Source organism: Papaver somniferum, chromosome 3, assembly GCF_003573695.1.
Source record: "Papaver somniferum cultivar HN1 chromosome 3, ASM357369v1, whole genome shotgun sequence".
NCBI classification, from domain to species: Eukaryota; Viridiplantae; Streptophyta; class Magnoliopsida; order Ranunculales; family Papaveraceae; genus Papaver; species Papaver somniferum.
This window is the reverse complement of record NC_039360.1, coordinates 4,091,786-4,111,638: the sequence shown is the minus strand read 5'-3', so window position 1 is coordinate 4,111,638 and position 19,853 is coordinate 4,091,786. Positions and strand designations below refer to the sequence as shown.

The following is a 19,853-nucleotide window of genomic DNA, read 5'->3' as shown; positions in this document are numbered from 1 at the left end:
TTTGGTTTTGACATATCATCTTTATTTTATTTTATTTTTGTTTGTGTTCATGGTTGATGGTAAATATGTATGTCTAATAAGACTACATTTTTTTTATGTCGAAAGACATATGTCATAATGAGTATATGTCTCGAATTAATCGGATAATATTTTATGAAACTTGATGTTTTCGTACATGAGATAAATGTAAAATTTCCACCTTGATCAGGGGGAGGGCATACATTATCAGAAGTTTGTGTTAATTAACTTAAAATTTATATCCATTTCTCCCCCAACATGACCAAACCGAAAAAAGGCTGTCACTATCAATAGGTGTGAAATGTCTCATATTGCTTTTATGTAAGCTTTTTCCTCTTGATAGGCAAATCCAATCACATACAGCAAAAAGTAGCATTCTAGAATAAGCTACATATAGTACTTCAATATAGTCTATCAAAACAAGATCCACATTCTCATAGTTCATATCTCCTCACTGGAAGATGAGGTGATTATAATACCTGAGGGTGCTGGTACTAGTCATTTTGTGAATTCTTCATGATATGCATACAATTGAGAATTGTGTGGGATAGTGGTAAGCTGATTTTTTTGTCAAATATTACAGTAGCTATTAAAATAATAAAGATAGTGGTTGCTAACCCCTCTGCAGAGGAATATCGACATATGTGATTGGTTGGCATACAATCCAAATTAAGTTGGATTAGTTTCTCAATTAACGCAATTTTTGGATCCAAAACTTAACACTCTAAAAATGCCAAGCCTATTAATTACAGGCTAGAGTAGTCATAATGCGTTATACGAGAAATTTTTCGTTGTAAATACGATTTTAAGGGTTTCATTTTTTCTCAGACCCTAGGATTGATTCATTAATTTTTCTCTTTATACAATGCACTTGGCGTGGTAGTCTTTGAAGGACTCATATTTCATTAGCACAAGAAATGTGGTCGAAGTACATATTGAATTTGTAATCTTTTTGAGGATTCAAATTTTATTCAGGCAGCCACCTTATTTGCTTACATAAGGTTTAATAATCCTTTATGTTTTTTTAGAAATTTGGTACACAACCAAAAATCCGGATTAATTAGTTGATGATTTCAACGTTATAGGTCTCTTGAGGAGTCCTTAAAAAAACTAAAATCCACGCTTTGGTAGCATAAATTATATTATTTTTCTTTCTTAAATCTGCAGTTAGAATTATGCTAGCTTAAACTCGTCTTTGAGGTAGACTAGAGTTATGATTTTGATGCTCGTTTTCTGTAATACTCATATAGTTGATTTAGCATCCATAAATCGTCAAAAGTTGTACTATTTTTCCTTCGTTTCAGGTTTTGTCCCACGTGGTTTTTCCTGACAAGGTTTTAACGAGGAAACATCTTGTTGACATTTAATTATTTTATTTTATTTAAAATATTGATATTTGTGCTCTTTTTCCTTCGTACAATTTGTTTTTTCCTCGCATTGAGTTTTACTGGCAAGTTTTTTAGTGAGGCAATTTAATTCAACATGGTGGTCATCCAAGGGGGAGTTGTAAAATCTCTGTTATTTGGTGGATTCCCACCATTAACTAGGTCATTTTGTTAGACCAAATCAATATAACAGGCCCTTAGTAATTTGGATGTTATTCCAATCCACAAAAGGTATGACCAAATTCAGTTTTGTTCACTTATGGTAATTTATCTACATCTTGGCTCTATGTTGAAGAAACTACATCAACAACTTCTACAAATCATCTCGGGAAGCTAGCAATCCATGACACAAGTTCTCAATGTGTTGAAGAAGAATGTAGACTCCGCAAAAGTATTAATCGAAGGCATTACTGCTTGTGCAACACAAATGAAGACTTCATCAACTATCCGACATCTTCATGAAAGCACAATCCTCTTCAGCATTCAAGAAATTCGTTCTTCAAAATTGGAAAGTCTCGACTCAAAGATTTGCAGGCCAAGATTTGACTGAAGTATTTATCAGGGGGAGTGCCATCATCAAATTAAGGTGCATTAACTGGACTTTATCGCGTTGTACTCTATTTCCTTCGTCAAGGTTTTGTCCCACTGGGTTTTCCTTGTCAAGGTTTTAATGAGGAAACATTGCGTGTCCAACACTGTTTAGAGTCTATACATGCTTATGCAATTTCAGGTTTTTCTCTTTTGAATTTTCCTGATATATTTGTAATGACTTAGCCACAGTGGTCATCAGGGAGAGTGTTATAAACCAAGTTTATTTACTAAGATGCTCTTCATGTCTAATTTTAGGGTTTACATATCTTGGACACCAAGTCTTCTATCTATATAATAAAGGCTTAAACATTGTATTCTATACAAACATGAATAAGAAATCTCTCTCTTTTCTTCTCCCTATTTTCTGTCTCCTTCTCCTATTTCTTTTCCGCATTATATTTTGTTATATAATTGAAATATCACAGGTTGTGCGTTGAATCGATCAATTGGAAAATCCAACCTTTGGTTGTTGATTGAAATTGATTGATACTTGAACATTGGTCTTTGGTATCGTTCAAGCTAATTTATCTTGTGTTCAATTAGACTCGAAGATTTCTATTTGCTTGAGTAAGTATTGAATCGAGAAATTGAGATATAACTCCTTGATATGCTTTTTGTTAAGATTGAGTCTGACTGTCTAGTTTATTCTCTTAAAAGTATATTAGAGTTAGTCCATACAGATTTCTAAGTGAAATATTAGGTGTGATTGTTAGACCCCCGTTTTTTCAATTTTGAAATCACAAACGATGAGACGAAGGTGTTTGTGACTACTTTTCAATCTTGCCTATCGGAGAATAAATCTCGAGCAAATCTTAAAGAAGATAATACTCAATCCTGATAGAAAACAGCAAGATCACAACACGCAACTACAGAGAAAATAGTTGGGTTTGGCTTCACAATCCCAATGAAGTCTTCAAGTCGTTAACCTACAGGGTTTCGTGAAAAACCTTAGTCTAAAGGAGAATCGACTCTAGCTTATGCAACTAGTATCACATAGGAGGTGTGGGGATTAGGTTCCCCAGTTGCTAGAGTTCTCCTTTATATAGATTTCAAATCAGGGATTGCAATCTAGGTTACCTTGGTTAGAAAGCATTCAATATTCACTGTTAGATGAAAACCTGATTAGATTCAAGCTAATATCTTTCAACCATTAGATCGAACTTAGCTTTTTATATACAAATGAAATGTAACTTCATTTAGGTTTGAGTAACCGTACCTAAACGTATACACTTAGTCGGTTCAACAATAGTTAACCAATGGTTAGTCATATGAGCACTTTCATATCAACCTTATTCATCCTTACCATAACTAGTTCAAATGACTCAAATGAAACTAGTTAGAGAGTTGTTCAATTGCTTAGATCTCATAGAAGTGTACAAGACACAATTGAAGCAAAATCGATTTTGATTCACTCGAATCAATTCATGAACATCATAGCCACGGTTTGCAAAAGATTGCATCCTTATTATATAAATGTTTTAGTTCATGAACAAACCGATTTTAGAAAGTAACCTACTTAAGTATGAAAACTGGTACGCATACCTAAGTAGCCAGACCGAGTTTGGTTACGCCAGTACACGTATGAGTACACATACCAATTCACATTCCAAACTCCAGTAGATATTCACGGAACCCAAACTTCTGGCAGTACGCGTACAGGTACATATACCTAGATTTCGTACTTCCAACAACCAACCAGTACGCACACGGGTACGCATACTTAGGTTCCCGGTTTTGGATTTTTACACAAATGTGAATACACACTATGATTATATCCAAACATGGTTACTTATTCTAAACTCTCATTTCAATCATTAAAACTTTCTTAGAGGATGACAATAGTTGTTATCCACAAACTATTAGCATCAAAGCGATTTTCAAGTTATTGAAATAATCAATATGACTTTTGTCAAGAGTAACGATGAACTTGGTTAAAGTGAAAGCTTACCAACATATATTTTGAGAAATAGATAAGTGAGTTAAACTCAGCTCGAAACAGCAAATGTGTATAATTGAAGTCTATATAGCAATACGACTTTTATCTCGAAATAGGAGATATAATAGATAGACTTTTGAGTGATAAATAAGTTCAAGTCTCCACATACCTTTTGTTGATGAATTTCCACAAGTTCCCTTAAGTAGTTCTTCGTCTTCAATCGATGAACGCCGTGGAGTCTAAAGCTCAACTACACTTACTATCCTAATCCGAGACTTAGCTATAAGTAGACTAGAAATCAAGACTTATAGTTTGGCAACTAAACTTGACAAACAAGCTTGAGATACCAACTCTTGCAAGTTCGACCGAGCAGTGCTCTAACAGACATGATCTTGTTCGTGACACCATTGCAGACATGTGTTTTCGGGCTGGGGTTCGGCAAGGAAGGAAGTTGCGTTGGGATTCATGTCTAATGAGGAGAGTAGTTTGCGTCCGGATGATGTTCTTATTTATAATTGGGCTAATGGTCGTGATGTGTGTCTGAATGTTACTGGGGTTTCACCTTTCACTGGGGGAGGATTTCATGCTTTTCATCCTGCTTTAACGTTGAGCAATGCGATTTCTCATAAAAATAAGAAATATTTAGATAAATATTGGTCTCAAGGTTATGGTTTTGGCGTCTTGGATTTTACGACGCTTGGCGATTTGGGGGATGATCTGGTTGATTTGTTAAGGAGATTACATAATCACCTGTCTAGGTTCGACATTAATGCTAAGAAACGTATTTTCTTTTCCACATATTAGGCGTTGTTATTCAGAAAGGGGCGGGAGCCCAGCCTTTTGCTAGGATTCCTTCCAGTTTCTTATCTATAAAAATTCATTAATTTGTATTTTTTACATTTTCTAAAATTCTGGAAGATTTTAATTAATTTGGGATAAATATAAAAGTACTTTATTACAATATAAATAAAATTAATAATAATGAAATAATGATCAAAGCTTTCATGACTAATGCAAGGATTTGACTAAAAAGAGAATAAATTATCTTCACATTTAATTCATTTTCATCTTCCAAACCAAAACGAATCATTTATGACGTGTCCGAAAGTGTCAGTTAGTGTCCACAAAGTGTCCATTATCTTTTTTTCCGGCCTGAACATGATGTGGTGTGTCCATCGCGTATCGTATCCGACCGAGTTTCCAACACGGTTATGTCATCTTTTTTGCCGTGTCCTTGCAACATAGATCCATTTTTATATAACCATAGTTCACCGATTATCCCTCTCTTTTTAACAAACACAATTGTTCAACCATATTGGCACTGGGTAGCACGGACACGCCCAAAATGGTCACTGTTTGATGCTTAGAAGCGTGCATCTCTGCGTCAGATCATCAGTGACATCATTTCACTTTAATCTAAATGAATGTTATTAATGCCCAAACTTTTTATATATGTGTTATTTTATTGACATATATACTATTATCATTTATAAATTTGTAATTTATCAACAACTTATCCGTCTTGTTGACAAATAAAAAGATTCATGACATATATTTTAGTAGAAAATATCATTGATTTTATAATGTGTTCGCGTCTAATTTTCTTAGAATTTATCCATGTGCGCCTTGCGTCGAGTCCGCATCAGTGCAACTCATTGGCGGCAGCATACCAGAATAAATATATGAATTCACTATAAGTATATATAGTGATAAAATCATTAGGTGGTGATATTAGTGACCTTGAGCAATAGGATGAAAGGAGACACATACTTTTGGAAAAACAAAATAGCCGAGAAGAATAAAAGTCGAATAGCTAGTGTTGTTGAATATATACAGGCTCAGAGGAAGGTGGTGATAGGAGCCAATCCAAGTAGAACTTTTTAAACAAAGCTGCTACACTTCTCTCACTTCTTTCCGCCATTACGCGGCACCGTCTAAACCCATAGTTTCATAAATTTTGATTCATAGAAAAATCGAAAATTTGGTCGATTGTCCAAATATTTTTAAAACATGGTTCTAATGAACGAGTAAAAATTAGTATGAGTGAATTGGACACCAAAAAAATAGCAAGAATGTATCTGGATTCATCTTGGCTTAATTTTAAAAATAGCGAGGGTGAAACTGGATGCATCCTGATGTAAATTAAAAATTAGAAAAAATATTTGAAAATGGTAGGATGAAACTGTTTACATCCTAACTATTTTTACATTCTCGTCCATTTAAACAGTATCAAATTTTACATGTCTGTTTCATCCAGAAATTGTGATTATTGGATTAATTGACCAATTTTGTGTAGAAAAATAAGAGGTCCCATTATTATTGGCTTTGATCAATACTAACTCAACACGTAGGCGAGGGTGGGGAATGGAAGGGGAGTCATTATCGCTTTTTAAACAATGGTTCTGAACAGACCGAGGGGTTAAATCACGCAAAAACAAAACTTTAAAAAGCTCTTACAGATTTTTTTGGATGGGTCCCGATGGACCCCGCCGGAATACATCAATGGGGATGCTTCTAGTGGAACCCACTGACAATTTTGTTAGTGGCGGTTTTGCCGTAGTCTGATTTGGCGGTCCAAATAAAATTTTTGCTTTTTAAAACCATAAAAACTAGTGATCAGACCTGTCAAGGCACATGTACCCAAATATATTTGTGCCGCACTTTTCACTAAGGCTAAAGTCACCCTTGAGAGCCGAACATAAATTGGATGGGAAAATCATAGGATATTATGATATTAGGATCGAATACTTCAACTTGGCAATGTAGGGCATCTTACCCTTTGTGCCCAATCGTAAAGACAAACTATCCACTGACCACCCAATTATCATCCTTAACTGCAAAGACAAGTTAAACACAAACATCCAATATTTCACACACTTATAAATAGGGAGCATTATCAAAGGTAAATCCCAACTGCCTAAGAAGATTTAAAGTCCGAGACAGCAACAGAATACGACATGAAAGGGAAGATTTCGAAAGAGGTACAGGTCCCAGTTCCGGCATCAGATCTTTGGGCTGTTTACGGCACCTTAGAACTCATAAGACTTATCAAGAAATTACTGCCTGAAATTCTTCGTGATTTTGAAGTTGTTGTTGGCGACGGAGGTGTTGGTACAGTGTTAAAACTCACTTTTCCACCAGGTACGCCTTTCACTTTGTTCCCTTCCTAGTACTGTTGAGCCACATATATCTGTTGTGGCATCTAGTGATTAATTTAGGCATATTGTTTGTCTTGTAGAGTCTCCCGTAACAAACTACAGTGAGAAATTCACGAAGGTTGATAATGAAAAACGTATCAAAGTGACAGAGGTGGTTGAAGGAGGATATTTGGAGGTAGGGTTTAGCTTATATCGAGTTACCTACGAAATCACCGAGAAAAGTGAACATTCATCCGTGATCATAACTATTGAATATGAACTTGATGATGCCTTTGCGGACAATGCTTCCCTGGTTTCCATTAAGCCATTAGAAGTTATAGCAAAAACAATTGGGAAGTATCTTAAGGAGAAAAAAGGGTGATCATGCAAATGTTTGAAGTTGATAATGTATTTCTCTGGTTTGTTCAATTGATGTAATCGTGTAACCTATTTGTTTCAACTTACAGCATCTCCAGCCGTGTTTATATATATGTATCCCATAAATAAAAATAAATTTCATTACACCCACAAGTATGTAACTATGTATCCATCATTTCTTTTTTCTTTTATTCTTATAAGCACAATTCACAAAAAAAAAAAGAAAAGGAAAAAAAAAGATTGCTGTAGAATTTTAAAATATTTGAAGTTGCCATATGTATTGAATTTTATTCTAAAGTTTTTAACTGAATAAAATAAAATAAAAATTCTTTGTGAATGAAAATTTTATTAGTCCCATATCAGGAATTTTACTGGACCATACAAATTTATTAGTCCCACATCGGAGAGATTCATCTTCTTCGGTTGTATTACATTATTATATAAACAAGTTCTTCTTAACATATACAAATAATCCAAGGATTTTATTTTAAATTTTTTAACTAAAAAAAATAAATAAATAAATTTCTTTGGGAATGAAAATTTTATTAGTCCCACATGGGGAATTTTACAAGATTATACAAACTTATTAGTCCCACATCACATCGGTGAGATTCATCTTCTTCAGTTCTCTATATTTTATAAAAGCCCAAAGAAAAATATTTTTTTATTGCTTTCTTAAGCTTTTGTGATTTTCCTTAAGTTTTTTTTTAGATTTGTCAAGCTCAAGTTGGGCATCTACTACATATGCTAGTAGTAGGTGTAATAGAGTGTCTTTTTAAAGTATAGAGAAACCCCTTTCCCTTAGATTACAACTTAAGAAGAGGAATCTCCCCGATGTGGTATTAATAAGTTTATATAGTCTAGTAAAACAATTTTTAAAAATGGAAACTCCCCTGGGACCAATAAGATTTTTATTGGGAAAAATATCGTTTGGTCCTTTTTTAGGTGGTCCCATGTCTGTTTAGTCCTTAGGGAAAACGACTTTATTGTTTGGTCCATAATTATTTAAATATATAAAACAAACTAAAATACCCTTCTGTATTAATTTTTACTTATTTTCTTGTAGTAGTTCATTCGTCAAAAATGAACTCTAGTTAATTTCTACTTATTTTTCAGAAACCACCTACATAAACCAGAGTTCATTCCAGAAATGAACTCCATATAAAAACCTAAAAAAACAGAGTTCATTCCAGAAATGAACTCCATATAAAAACCTAAAAAAACAGAGTTCATTCCAGAAATGAACTCCATATAAAAACCTACAAAAAACAGAGTTCATTCCAGAAATGAACTCCATATAAAAACCTAAAAAAACATAGTTCATTCCAGAAATGAAATCCATATAAAAACCTAAAAAAAACAGAGTTCATTCCAGAAATGAACTCCATATAAAAACCTAAAAAAACATAGTTCATTCCAGAAATGAACTCCATATAAAAACGTCATCATCATCTTCATCTTCTTCGACGTCTTCAACAGCAGCAGCAACAACAACATCAATCATCAACAACAAGATGAAGATGAGTTCGTCTTCATCTTCATCATCATCTCCAATCACTGGTGGAAAATGGAAGTTAAACTACTGTCAGGACATGAAGTAATATCACTAAAAACGACTGTGTCCATCAGCTGCATTCTAGAAGTGGTTTTTTCCAAAACGACTGTGTCTGGCAAAAGTTGAATTCTTTAAAATAACTACTTTCTTTAACAGTAGATCGACAAAAACTGACAGAAACAGTATTTTTTTAATGATATTTCATAAAAAAAAAATTGATATTGATTCAGCTGAATCCAAAGCTGATTCAACTGAATCAAAAACTAAAAACGAGAATTAATTAATAATGACTTCGAAACTGAATATAATAGCGACTTTAAACTCATTTTGTATGGAATAGTGAATTTATTGAATAGTGAATTCAATTTACAATTTCAACTATCTCAAATCTTCAACTGTGTCAAAGTTAAACTTGGATTTACTACTTCCTACTTTCCCTGAAGAATCAATAGATGCTGATATAGAACTTTTAGACGAAGACCTATTTCCCAAATCAGACCCAGAATGACCACCACCACTAGCACCATCTCTCCCACCACCAGGCGGAGAATAGAAAGACCCATTATCAATTCCCCCCGCCGTCTCCTTCAACACCCCGGTCAGTAGGTTGCTGCGAAGCCTTAGGAATTTCATTTACTTTCCCACTGAGCATGACTAAATTCTCCCAATCCCACTACAAGGGAGTCTGTGTGTTCCACTCCATCACTGTTCCGAGTCCAGAACCACCTGCAACCATCCTTTGATTAAAAAAAATGTATATATTTAGTGGAGAGTACAAATGGTTTCTCAATTAGGAGAAAAAATACGAATCTCAAGTTTGCTATTTTTGCACCCACTATGGAGCTGGCAAACTGGCAAATTTGCCACTTAGCCAGGCAAGGTCAAGTTTCTACCGAGCAGTCGAGTCTCGACCGCTCGGTCAAGACTACACCGTCCGATTTTGTTTACACCGTTCGCGGATTTATAAGATCGGTCGGTCTAGTCTACACCGCTACGTAGCATCTGATCCAACGGCCATAAATTCCCCCACCCCCTATAAATACCAAATTTCTCTTCCATTTTAACTTACACCTTCATCCTATTTTCTGAGATTTTTCAATGGCTCAAAACATGTCTATGGATCAATTCATAGAAGAGCAACATGCGGCCGAAAATCAAAGAGTTGAACTTCGAGCTAGTGTGCAAAATGAAATAAGAAGAGCAAATAGTTGGAAAGTTGCACATCAACGCAAATTTAGCACGTTAGAAGATGAATGCATCTGCAGGAATTATGTTCTCTTCACTAATCATCCAATCGTTGATGGCGTATTACAGGCGATTCCGTTTTGGGGACGCGTTTTACTGAAATTTGAAAAAGAAACAACGAACCTCAACAATCGTGATTTGATAGTGTTGAGTGCTTGGTTCTCCATAATTTCTAAGAATGTTAACAAGTATATTAGTATGATAAGGGAAAAGGCTCAAAACATGAGAAGTGGTGAAACCCTGCTGGAGATTGATCAAAGATGTCGTACAAAGTGGCTATGTGACAACGGAAAGCAGCTATGGTATGCAAGTTGTTATGAAATCTTAAAAGTGTTGCCCAAATTTAATCTAATGTATCAATTTTACGACCTCCACGACTTCCACTTCCATCATAGTTGAAGTGTCATGACGACTTCTACGACTTCCACTTCAACGACTTCTTACACTGTTATCACCGGGCATTTGAGAATTTGACCCTAACAGAGTCTCAGGAAATTCATAACTCATATTTTCCCTCTGTATCTGCATCTGGCTCAAGTGAAAATTCTGGAATTGATTGATAAAAAGTGAAAAATTGTTCAACTGGTTCTGATACTCTTCTTGTGATGCCACCACACCATAGTATGGATAGCTCTGCTGCAGACCTTCACTAGTAATGAAACTGTAACAATATCTCCACTTTGTGATAAAGTCTGGACTTCCCAAGATATTGGAGGCATATTTGACGACCCCATTTGACTGCTAGGATATGTATATGCTTCGCCCGTCAATGGTGGAGATTGGGATGGAAGATCTGTAAGTGGAAAATTTCCAATTGCTGGAAAGTCAACACTACCTAAGTTTTGTAGATGAACATCAATATTTAGCTCGCATACCTTTTGAAACCAGTTGTAGTAATCAAAGTCATCATCTAGGATTTGGATCAAATCTTTAGCTTCTTCCCAAGGTTGTCCATTATTTATCAACTTTATCCAATCATCATGTGAAATTATTGAAGTTGGAAACGAGTTGATTGCTTTTACCTTTCTTCCTTGTAGCTGAAACAAATGTCTTTCTCCGTAGTACCAAATACCCTAACCACTAATTGGACCGTAAACACAGGTCGCTTAAGGCTTAACTGTAGCATGTCTTGTGCCATTGGTTCATGGAATTCGTCAATTTCTGTATATGGCATTGGCATAATGTTGATACTAGTTTTGCACAATTGTTGTATCCTCTGAGAAACAGCTATATTTTGACCATCATTAATTTGATTAATCCAATTTTCATCTTTGTACTTGTACACGATTTGAAAAATTAACCGTGTTTCGTGAAGATCAGGTTCGCCGACCTTAAAGTAAGTAAACCACCAATACTGAAAAATAACATTGACGAACATTGATGTGTTAGTACATTCACCACTAGTTTGACAATTAACTCGACAATGAATCTAATAATATAAAGGGATTGTGGTTCTTTATCTCCAATACGACCCAAAATCCATTCAGGATTTCTGAGTTCTTACATGAGCATTCACCGAGACTTATGTATAGCTCAGCTAAAATTGAAGAACCCCAATCATAATTTGGCGTTTTAGTTAAATCTTCTAAAGAGTCCAGAAAACCAATTAATGCCACTGAGCTAGCATTGGGGAAAAAACTTGGTCTAACATCCATAATACAAAAATACGTTCAAGCTCGGGATAATCTTCAACTTTGTGTATCCCCTTGCCAGCATAACGGTTCAAAAAAGCCTACAACCCAGACACTCTTAATCCATATGAGTGTAATTGTCTGGATTCTGGCTTTCCTTCAATATTATTTGAGTACAAGGGAAGTAGTTGTTTCCATCTTCCTTCTGATATCCACTTTTAATTGGTTAAATTGTACTATTTCACTCTCACTTTTTATTTCAGTCAACATATACAAATCTAACCGTGTGAACCCTAAAAACAACATGGTCATAAAATTAAAGTTTGTATGTGGAACTAAAATTTGAATCAAACTAAAAAATTGAATCTCTAAAAATTAAAATTTGTTTATGAACTAAAAATTAAACTATTGAATGGAAAATAGAACTTACCACACTCGAAATCCTTGAAAAAGAATGTATTTGCAATTTTCCACCAACGTTCACAAATAACTCACACAACTTGAGTCTTGTGGTTTTTTCCTTTCATGAAATATAAACGCTGCCAAGGATATCTTCTCAACGATTCTTGAACAGCTTCGGGGAGTAACCTAAACATTTCGGGTTAGCTCAGACCATCCACCTCTTAGTTTAGGTAAGAGAACTCGCTCGGGATGGTTACATAAATGCGTAGATAATACACCAGGTCCAACTAGTTGCCTAACATTTGCAAACTCTTGGTGTTTATCCTGGACCCATATGGTATCACTATCTACAATAGATTTTCCTTTGTATTTCCTATTTCTTTTCCTTTGTCTATTTGTTTTGGCACTACTCATTTTTAAGTAAAAAATCGCTCTGATCTGTTCTCTAGAGAAGGAAAGAAAAAAAAAATTGAATGAAAACTGAAGGGAATGGTGGTATCTATAATGCAATTAATGATCATAACCAATTAATAATGATCATAACCAATTAATGATCTTATAAAACACATTACGAATGCAATCTGATCACGGACATGTAACACAGTTATGACACGACATGGTTATCGCCGGGACACGTTAAATCTCAAATAAAAAATCGTATTACGAACACGGTAAATGTATTACACATATTATTAAATAATATATTATAACAATATACTCAACAAAGTAATTATTCTTATTTTCAAAATACTTGTCATGAATGATGGGCCTGGTTGGGCCTTGTTGCAGCAACGTATTGCTTCCTTGCCGCTTAGGTTGGGGGGCTTGGGATTTTTTTTATGGACGATGGTGTACTACTACTTTTTAGCGTCGTATATCCAAACTCAGCCTCTCCAGGCCATTATTATTCGTAACACATCTCTTCAAGAGGTTTACATTGGTTAGCATCGTGCTATTAAGCTGTTTTCGAGTGTGTGTGGTCATTGTGCCAACGTTGATCTTGCTACTCGTATCCAATGAAGACCTTGGTAGTTAAATATTTTGACGTTGTCATGAAGATGCCCACTAAAGTTTCCCTGACTATGCGGGATAGTGTGCTTTGGCAATGCAACAAGAATAGGTGCGAGAAAATTTAGTGATGTGCTGAGTTACCAATTACGTATCCTCATATTCTCTGATAATAGCTTATGGTTGTAATATAAGGGCATTGATTGTTTTTGGGACCATGCTTTGCATTGTGCGAATGAGGTAGGTCTCAAATTTCGACATATAACGCGGAAAAGAAATAACACAAGAAGTTTTGTTAACGAGGAAACCGCAAATGCAGAAAAACCCCGAGACCTAGTTCAGATTTGAACACCACACTATATTAAGAAGCTATAGACACTAGGCTACTCCAAGTTAACGTCGGACTGGAATGTAGTTGAGCCCTAATAAATCTCACAGTGATCAAGGTGCAGTTGCGTTCCCTACGCCTCAAGAACCATGTCGGATTCTGCGCACTTGATTCCCTTAGCTGATCTCACCCACAACTAAGAGTTTCTACGACCCAAAGTCGAAGACTTGATGAACAAACCTGTATCACACAGAAAAGTCTATTGAATAGATAAATATGTATCCCACAGATAAACCTACGAGTTTTGTTTCTTCTTTTGATAAATCAAGGTGAACAAGAACCAATTGATATACCAGACTTATATTCCCGAAGAACATCCTAGAAATATCCTCACAATAATCTTAATCGATTAACGAAACAAGATATTGTGGAATCACAAACGATGAGACGAAGGTGTTTGTGACCACTTTTCAATCTTGCCTATCGGAGAATAAATCTCGAGCAAATATTAAAGAAGATAGTACTCAATCACGATAGAAAACAGCAAGATCAACTACAGAGAAAATAGTTGGGTCTGGCTTCACAATCCCAATGAAGTATTCAAGTCATTAACCTACAGAGTTTCGTGAAAAACCTAAATTTAAAGGAGAATCGACTCTAGATTATGCAACTAGTATCACCCAAGAGGTGTGGGGATTAGGTTTCCCGGTTGCTAGAGGTCTCCTTTGTATAGATTTCAAATCAGTGTTTTCAATTTAGGTTACCTTGGTAACAAAGCATTCAATATTCACTGTTAGATGAAAACCTGATTAGATTCAAGCTAATATCTTTCAACCGTTAGATCGAACTTAGCTTGTTATACACAAATAAAATGTAACTTCATATAGGTTTGAGTAACCGTACCTAAACGTGTACACTTAGTCGGTTCAACAATAGTTAACCAATGGTTAGCCATATGAACACTTTCATATCAACCTTATTCATCTTCATCATAACTAGTTCAAATGACTCAAATGAAACTAGTTAGAGTGTTATTCAATTTCTTAGATCTCATAGAAGTATACAAGACACAATTGAAGCAAAATCGATTTTGATTCACTCGAATCAATTCATGAACATCATAGCCACGGTTTGCAAAAGATTGCATTCCTTATTATATAAATGTTTTAGTTCATGAACAAAACGATTTTAGAAAGTAACCTACTTGAGTATGCAAACGGGTACGCATACCTAAGTAGCCGGACCGAGTTTGGTTATGCCAGTACGCGTACGGGTACACATACCAATTCACATTCCAAACTCCAGCAGAAATTCCTGGAACCCAAACTTCCGCCAGTACGCGTATGGGTACGCATACCTAGATTCTGGACTTCCAACAACCAACTAGTGTATGTACGGTTACGCATACTTAGGTTCCCGGTTTTGGATTTTTACGCAAATGTGAATACATACTATGTTTATATCCAAACATGGTTACTTGTTCTAAACTCTCATTTCAGTCATTGAAACTTTCTTAGAGGGTGACAATAGTTTTTATCCACAAGCTATTAGCATCAAAGCGATTTTCAAGTTATTGAAATAATCAATATGACTTTCGTCAAGAGTAAAGATGAACTTGGTTAAAGTGAAAGCTTACCAACACATATTTCGAGAAATAGATAAGTGAGTTAAACTCAACTCGAAATAGCAAATGTGTAGAATTGAAGTCTATATAGCAATACGACTTTTGTCTCAAAATAGAAGATAAAATAAATAGACTTTTGAGTGATAGATAAGTTCAAGTCTCCACATACCTTTTTTTGATGAAATTCCACAAGTTCCCTTGAGTAGTTCTTAGTCTTCATTCGATGAACGTTGTGGAGTCTCAAAATCAGCTACACTTACTATCCTAATCCGAGACTTAGCTATAAGTAGACTAGAAATCAAGACTTATAGTTTTTGAAACTAAACTTGACAAACAAGCTTGAGATAGCAACGCTTGCGAGTTCAACCGAGCAGGGCTCTAACAATCTCCTCTTTTGTCAATTTTAGTGACAAAACTATCAATACATATGGAATACAAAATAAATAAACTTTGTAGCTTCTCATCCAAATGCTTAATCTCCTTGGTTCTTAAACATTACTCGAAATATTCGTCACTTCCAAGTACTCCGATGATTCCAAATGTGTTCAATTCCGCATCATTGTTGTTGAAGATCCGTATCTATAATAATGAGAAAACAGTAGCTCTCAATCATTGGTATACAGTGTCATAGTATTATTACACAGCATCAAAGTTCAATTGTATCACATCTTCGACAACAATACTATGGTGATATGTATCACTCCACCTTACATAATGATCCGTAAACCATATGTATATTTGTAGTGTGAACTACACATTAATTCGCCCCCTTTTTGTCAATAAAATTGGCAAAGGTACGAAAATTAGTGGGATCCAAATGAAATTTCCATAGAGACACTTCATGACCAAAAGAGAAGCACATATCAACTTGCTTAGATGCAATCATATAGACGAAACTAAATGCATTCATCAAGGACTTTATAAAGATACAAGATAACCCCTATAATATTCCACAGCTGAACTCCCCACAAATATTTGGCAATTAAGCAAAAGTTCAATTAAGAACTTTCCCCCATAAAATGTCATTCCAACAGGAAGAACAAGAGCGACCTTGCTTTTACAAGAAAAAAAGGATTTCCTTGGACATTAACAAATCTCATGAAACATGAATTTTGTATCCAAAATACTAAATTAAAGTAACCAAAAGAGAAACCATGATTAATTTAATCGGAAATGCTCACATAAGAAAACTTACGGAGCCGCACAGTATTTATACAAAGATGTGGATCAGGGAAAGACCAGTACTGCGGAATATTCAAAGATTCATTCTATTTTTCATCACTGTTTGCATAGAGACATACAATAGACTTAATCTTTGTAAACAAAAGTTCATCATATCTTCCATCAATATTTGCATAAAGACATAATAGGCTTAACTTTTGTTTTTCAAAAGTTCATTCAATCTTTTATCAATATTTGCATAAAGACATATGAAAGACTTAACTTTTGACCATGTATGGGACAATCATAGTTCACGGACGCAAACACACATATCCCATAACAAGTTGCAATATATAAAACCATAAAGATTAATACTGCAAAATCATCTTCCAAATAAACTTTAGAATTTCAATAAATAAATATCAAAACATTGCAAGATGAAAATCATTGGAAATACATATATGTACTCACAATAATTGTTATTCCAAACCCTAGGTATCCTTCTTAAAAAACAAGAATAAATTCTCATAAGAAGTTTCCTAGACATTAAAAACAATTCTAGAAACAAAAACTGATCACAAGCTAAATCAAAGCTCACGTTTAGAAGCTTCGTGTGTTTCAAGGCCTTTAAGCTTGTGATTAACAACATCAACTGCTTCTTCGGAGAAAATATCCTCGTTGAGAAGATCCTTCACATGTGTTTTCATGAGAACAAGGTCAGAGTTAACCTTTTTCAACTCAGTTTGTAACACATCAAGACTCTTCATAGTATCAACGAGTTGCAGTGTTGCTTTCTCAAAGTATTTAAGAAAATCATGAACCACTTCAGCAGAAACCATATCCTCATTCTCAACATCCTGATGTGTATAGGCATAATAGCATGAGGCATTAGGATCATCATATTCTACTAGGGTTCTTTTCTTCCTCCCTTTGGACTCAAAACCAATACCCTTATCAACAAATCCTCTTGCAAAATCATCAGTGTGAGAAGAAGAAGACATTCTTTCCAAAACACAAGATAACCTAGAGCATGCGTACGTGACTCAATAAGGTTGGTATTTAAATGGTTTCTTAGGGAAGGTAGCTTTAAGGGTTTCCGAGGATAGTCCGTGACAAGTAAGACATGCGTACCCCCACGAACGAAATCCGAACAAAAAAAAACACAAAGAAAAAACAAATCGCACCCTTTTTACAAGGTAAGACAAAACGTTTAAACCTTTTGCTATGTGAAGATTTTCTTTCACAAACTACCGGCTCAATAAATTTTATATCTCTATGGAGAAACAATTTAGAGCGCAAGAATAGTAGGCAACTTAGTTTCAATGAAACTTTCTTCGAAATTAAAAAGAAAACAAAGAAAACCTTGAGACACAACCAATACTTAGGCGAAGCTTTCTGCCGACAATAGTTTAGTTATGGACGATAAGAAATTATCTCAACTAAACAGAAAGCATTTTTGCCAAAAGTATACCTGATTATTAACACATCTTAGTCAACAGGATTTTTTATGAGTAAGCACTCAACCCTTGATTAATAGTACAAATATGAGCCTTAAGCTCATTAAATGAACGGTGTTCATGGTTGAGTTTTTTTTCCTTTCAATTCTAGGAAAGTAACATTTTTTATGTGAAAAGTTATCATAAAACTTACTGTCATCAAAATACGAGACATAGTTTGAGTTCTTACCGAAGGAATTTTGACCAGAGGGAATTGACAACATGTTGATGATCTCTTTATATCCTTCAATTATCACGTTTAGGTTGTTTTTCATATTATCATTTTTGCTTCCTTCTCCTGATACTTTATTCACATCAAAAACACCATTATCTTCCTTTTTGGCAGAAGAGAATTCTTGAGCTCTTCTTGGACGATTTCTGTTAAGGAGACTGTTATGCTTTTGAGCATTTGAGTAACACATCGAACTGACTTTCCTGGTAGAATACACAAGGTGAGTACTAAAACCAATTGGACATACGAATGTCAGTTACACCTTTAAGAATTAAATCTAAGGTGTGTTGAAGTCGAACAATGGAACTGTTATTCGACCTAGGGTTTCTCTTTTTCTTAACATGCCCTTTTGAATCACAAAAGAGACAGACTTTCTGATCACAAGATTGATTAGAGAAAACAGACTTAACATTATCGTTTGGAGATTTCTTCCTTCCATGTGATGTGGAACTTCCTTGATTAGAGGAGGCTATGAGCACATATTTTCCAATAGGAAGGAACTCTGATTTTACTTGTGGAACTGAAATTCTTTCAGTTGAGACATATGCGGATAGTATAGTGGTATCTTTGGAACATCCTTGAATAGAGAGTTTACTCAAGAGATCTTCGATTTTCAAATCATCCTTTTTGAGGTTCTCCTCGAATAAGATAGGTGATGACCGAACTTCGACGTTTTCCTTGCAAGGAGCTTTTTCTTTAGAGCTACAATATCTCACTATACCAACAAGAACATTGAAATTTTTTTTCAACCGATTGATTATATAAGCCTGGATTATAACAAGATTTAAAATCAGTTTACTCTCTTCGGCTGCTTCTCTTTCATCAACAGAGTCAGACTCGTTCGAAGGGTAATCAGGGTAACACATGTTAGTGCAAGTCTATTTCATTAGAACACTAGGTTCGTCTATATTTGAGATTGACGGATCTTTCTCTTTAACAGACTTTATAGAAATATAGCTTTTGTTTCTGGTGATGCATTTATCAGAGATAGCACTTCTGTCCATAGAGTCAGATCGCTACAAACACAGACCTATGAGGTCTTTAGCGTGTTTGCCTGCTCTTATACCAATTGAAAAAGCGGGGGTCTAACAACCTCGCCCAATATTTCACTTAGCAATCTGTATGCACTAACTCTAATATACTTTCAAGAGAATTAACTAGACAATCAGACTCAATCTTAAGAAAAAGAATATCAAGAGTTATATCTGAATTTCTCAATTCAATCCGCAATCAAACAAATAGGAGCCTGATTCAATACTAGAGAAATAACTTGAACAGTACCAAATACCAATGTTCAAGGATCAATCAATTTCAATCAACAACCAAAGGTTGGATTTACCAATTGATGGATTCAACGCACAACCTGTGATATTTCAATTATATAACAAAATGCAATGCGGAAAAGAAATAACACAAACACCATAAGTTTTGTTAACGAGGAAACCGCAAATGCAGAAAAACCCCGGGACTTAGTCCAGATTTGAACACCACATTGTATTAAGCCGCTACAGAGACTAGCTTACTCCAAGTTAACTTCGGAATGGAATGTAGTTGAGACCTAATCAATCTAACACTGATCAAGGTACGTTGCTTTCCTTACGCCTCAATAACCACGCCGGATTCTGCGCACTTGATTCCCTTAGCTGATCTCACCCACAAATAAGATTTTCTACGACCCAAAGTTGAAGACTTGATAAACAAATCTGTATCACATAGAAAAGTCTAT

The 19,853-nt window shown here is 35.0% G+C and overlaps 1 protein-coding gene across 1 annotated transcript; it reads left to right on the top strand.

The window, feature by feature from the left end:
• The first annotated feature begins 6,842 nt into the window (after positions 1-6,842).
• Positions 6,843-7,595, top strand: LOC113360870 (S-norcoclaurine synthase 2-like). Its single transcript, XM_026604306.1, has 2 exons — positions 6,843-7,071; positions 7,169-7,595. The coding sequence occupies exons 1-2, from the start codon at positions 6,888-6,890 to the stop codon at positions 7,447-7,449; spliced, it is 465 nt and encodes a 154-aa protein (XP_026460091.1). The 5' UTR covers positions 6,843-6,887; the 3' UTR covers positions 7,450-7,595.
• The last annotated feature ends 12,258 nt before the right edge of the window (positions 7,596-19,853 follow it).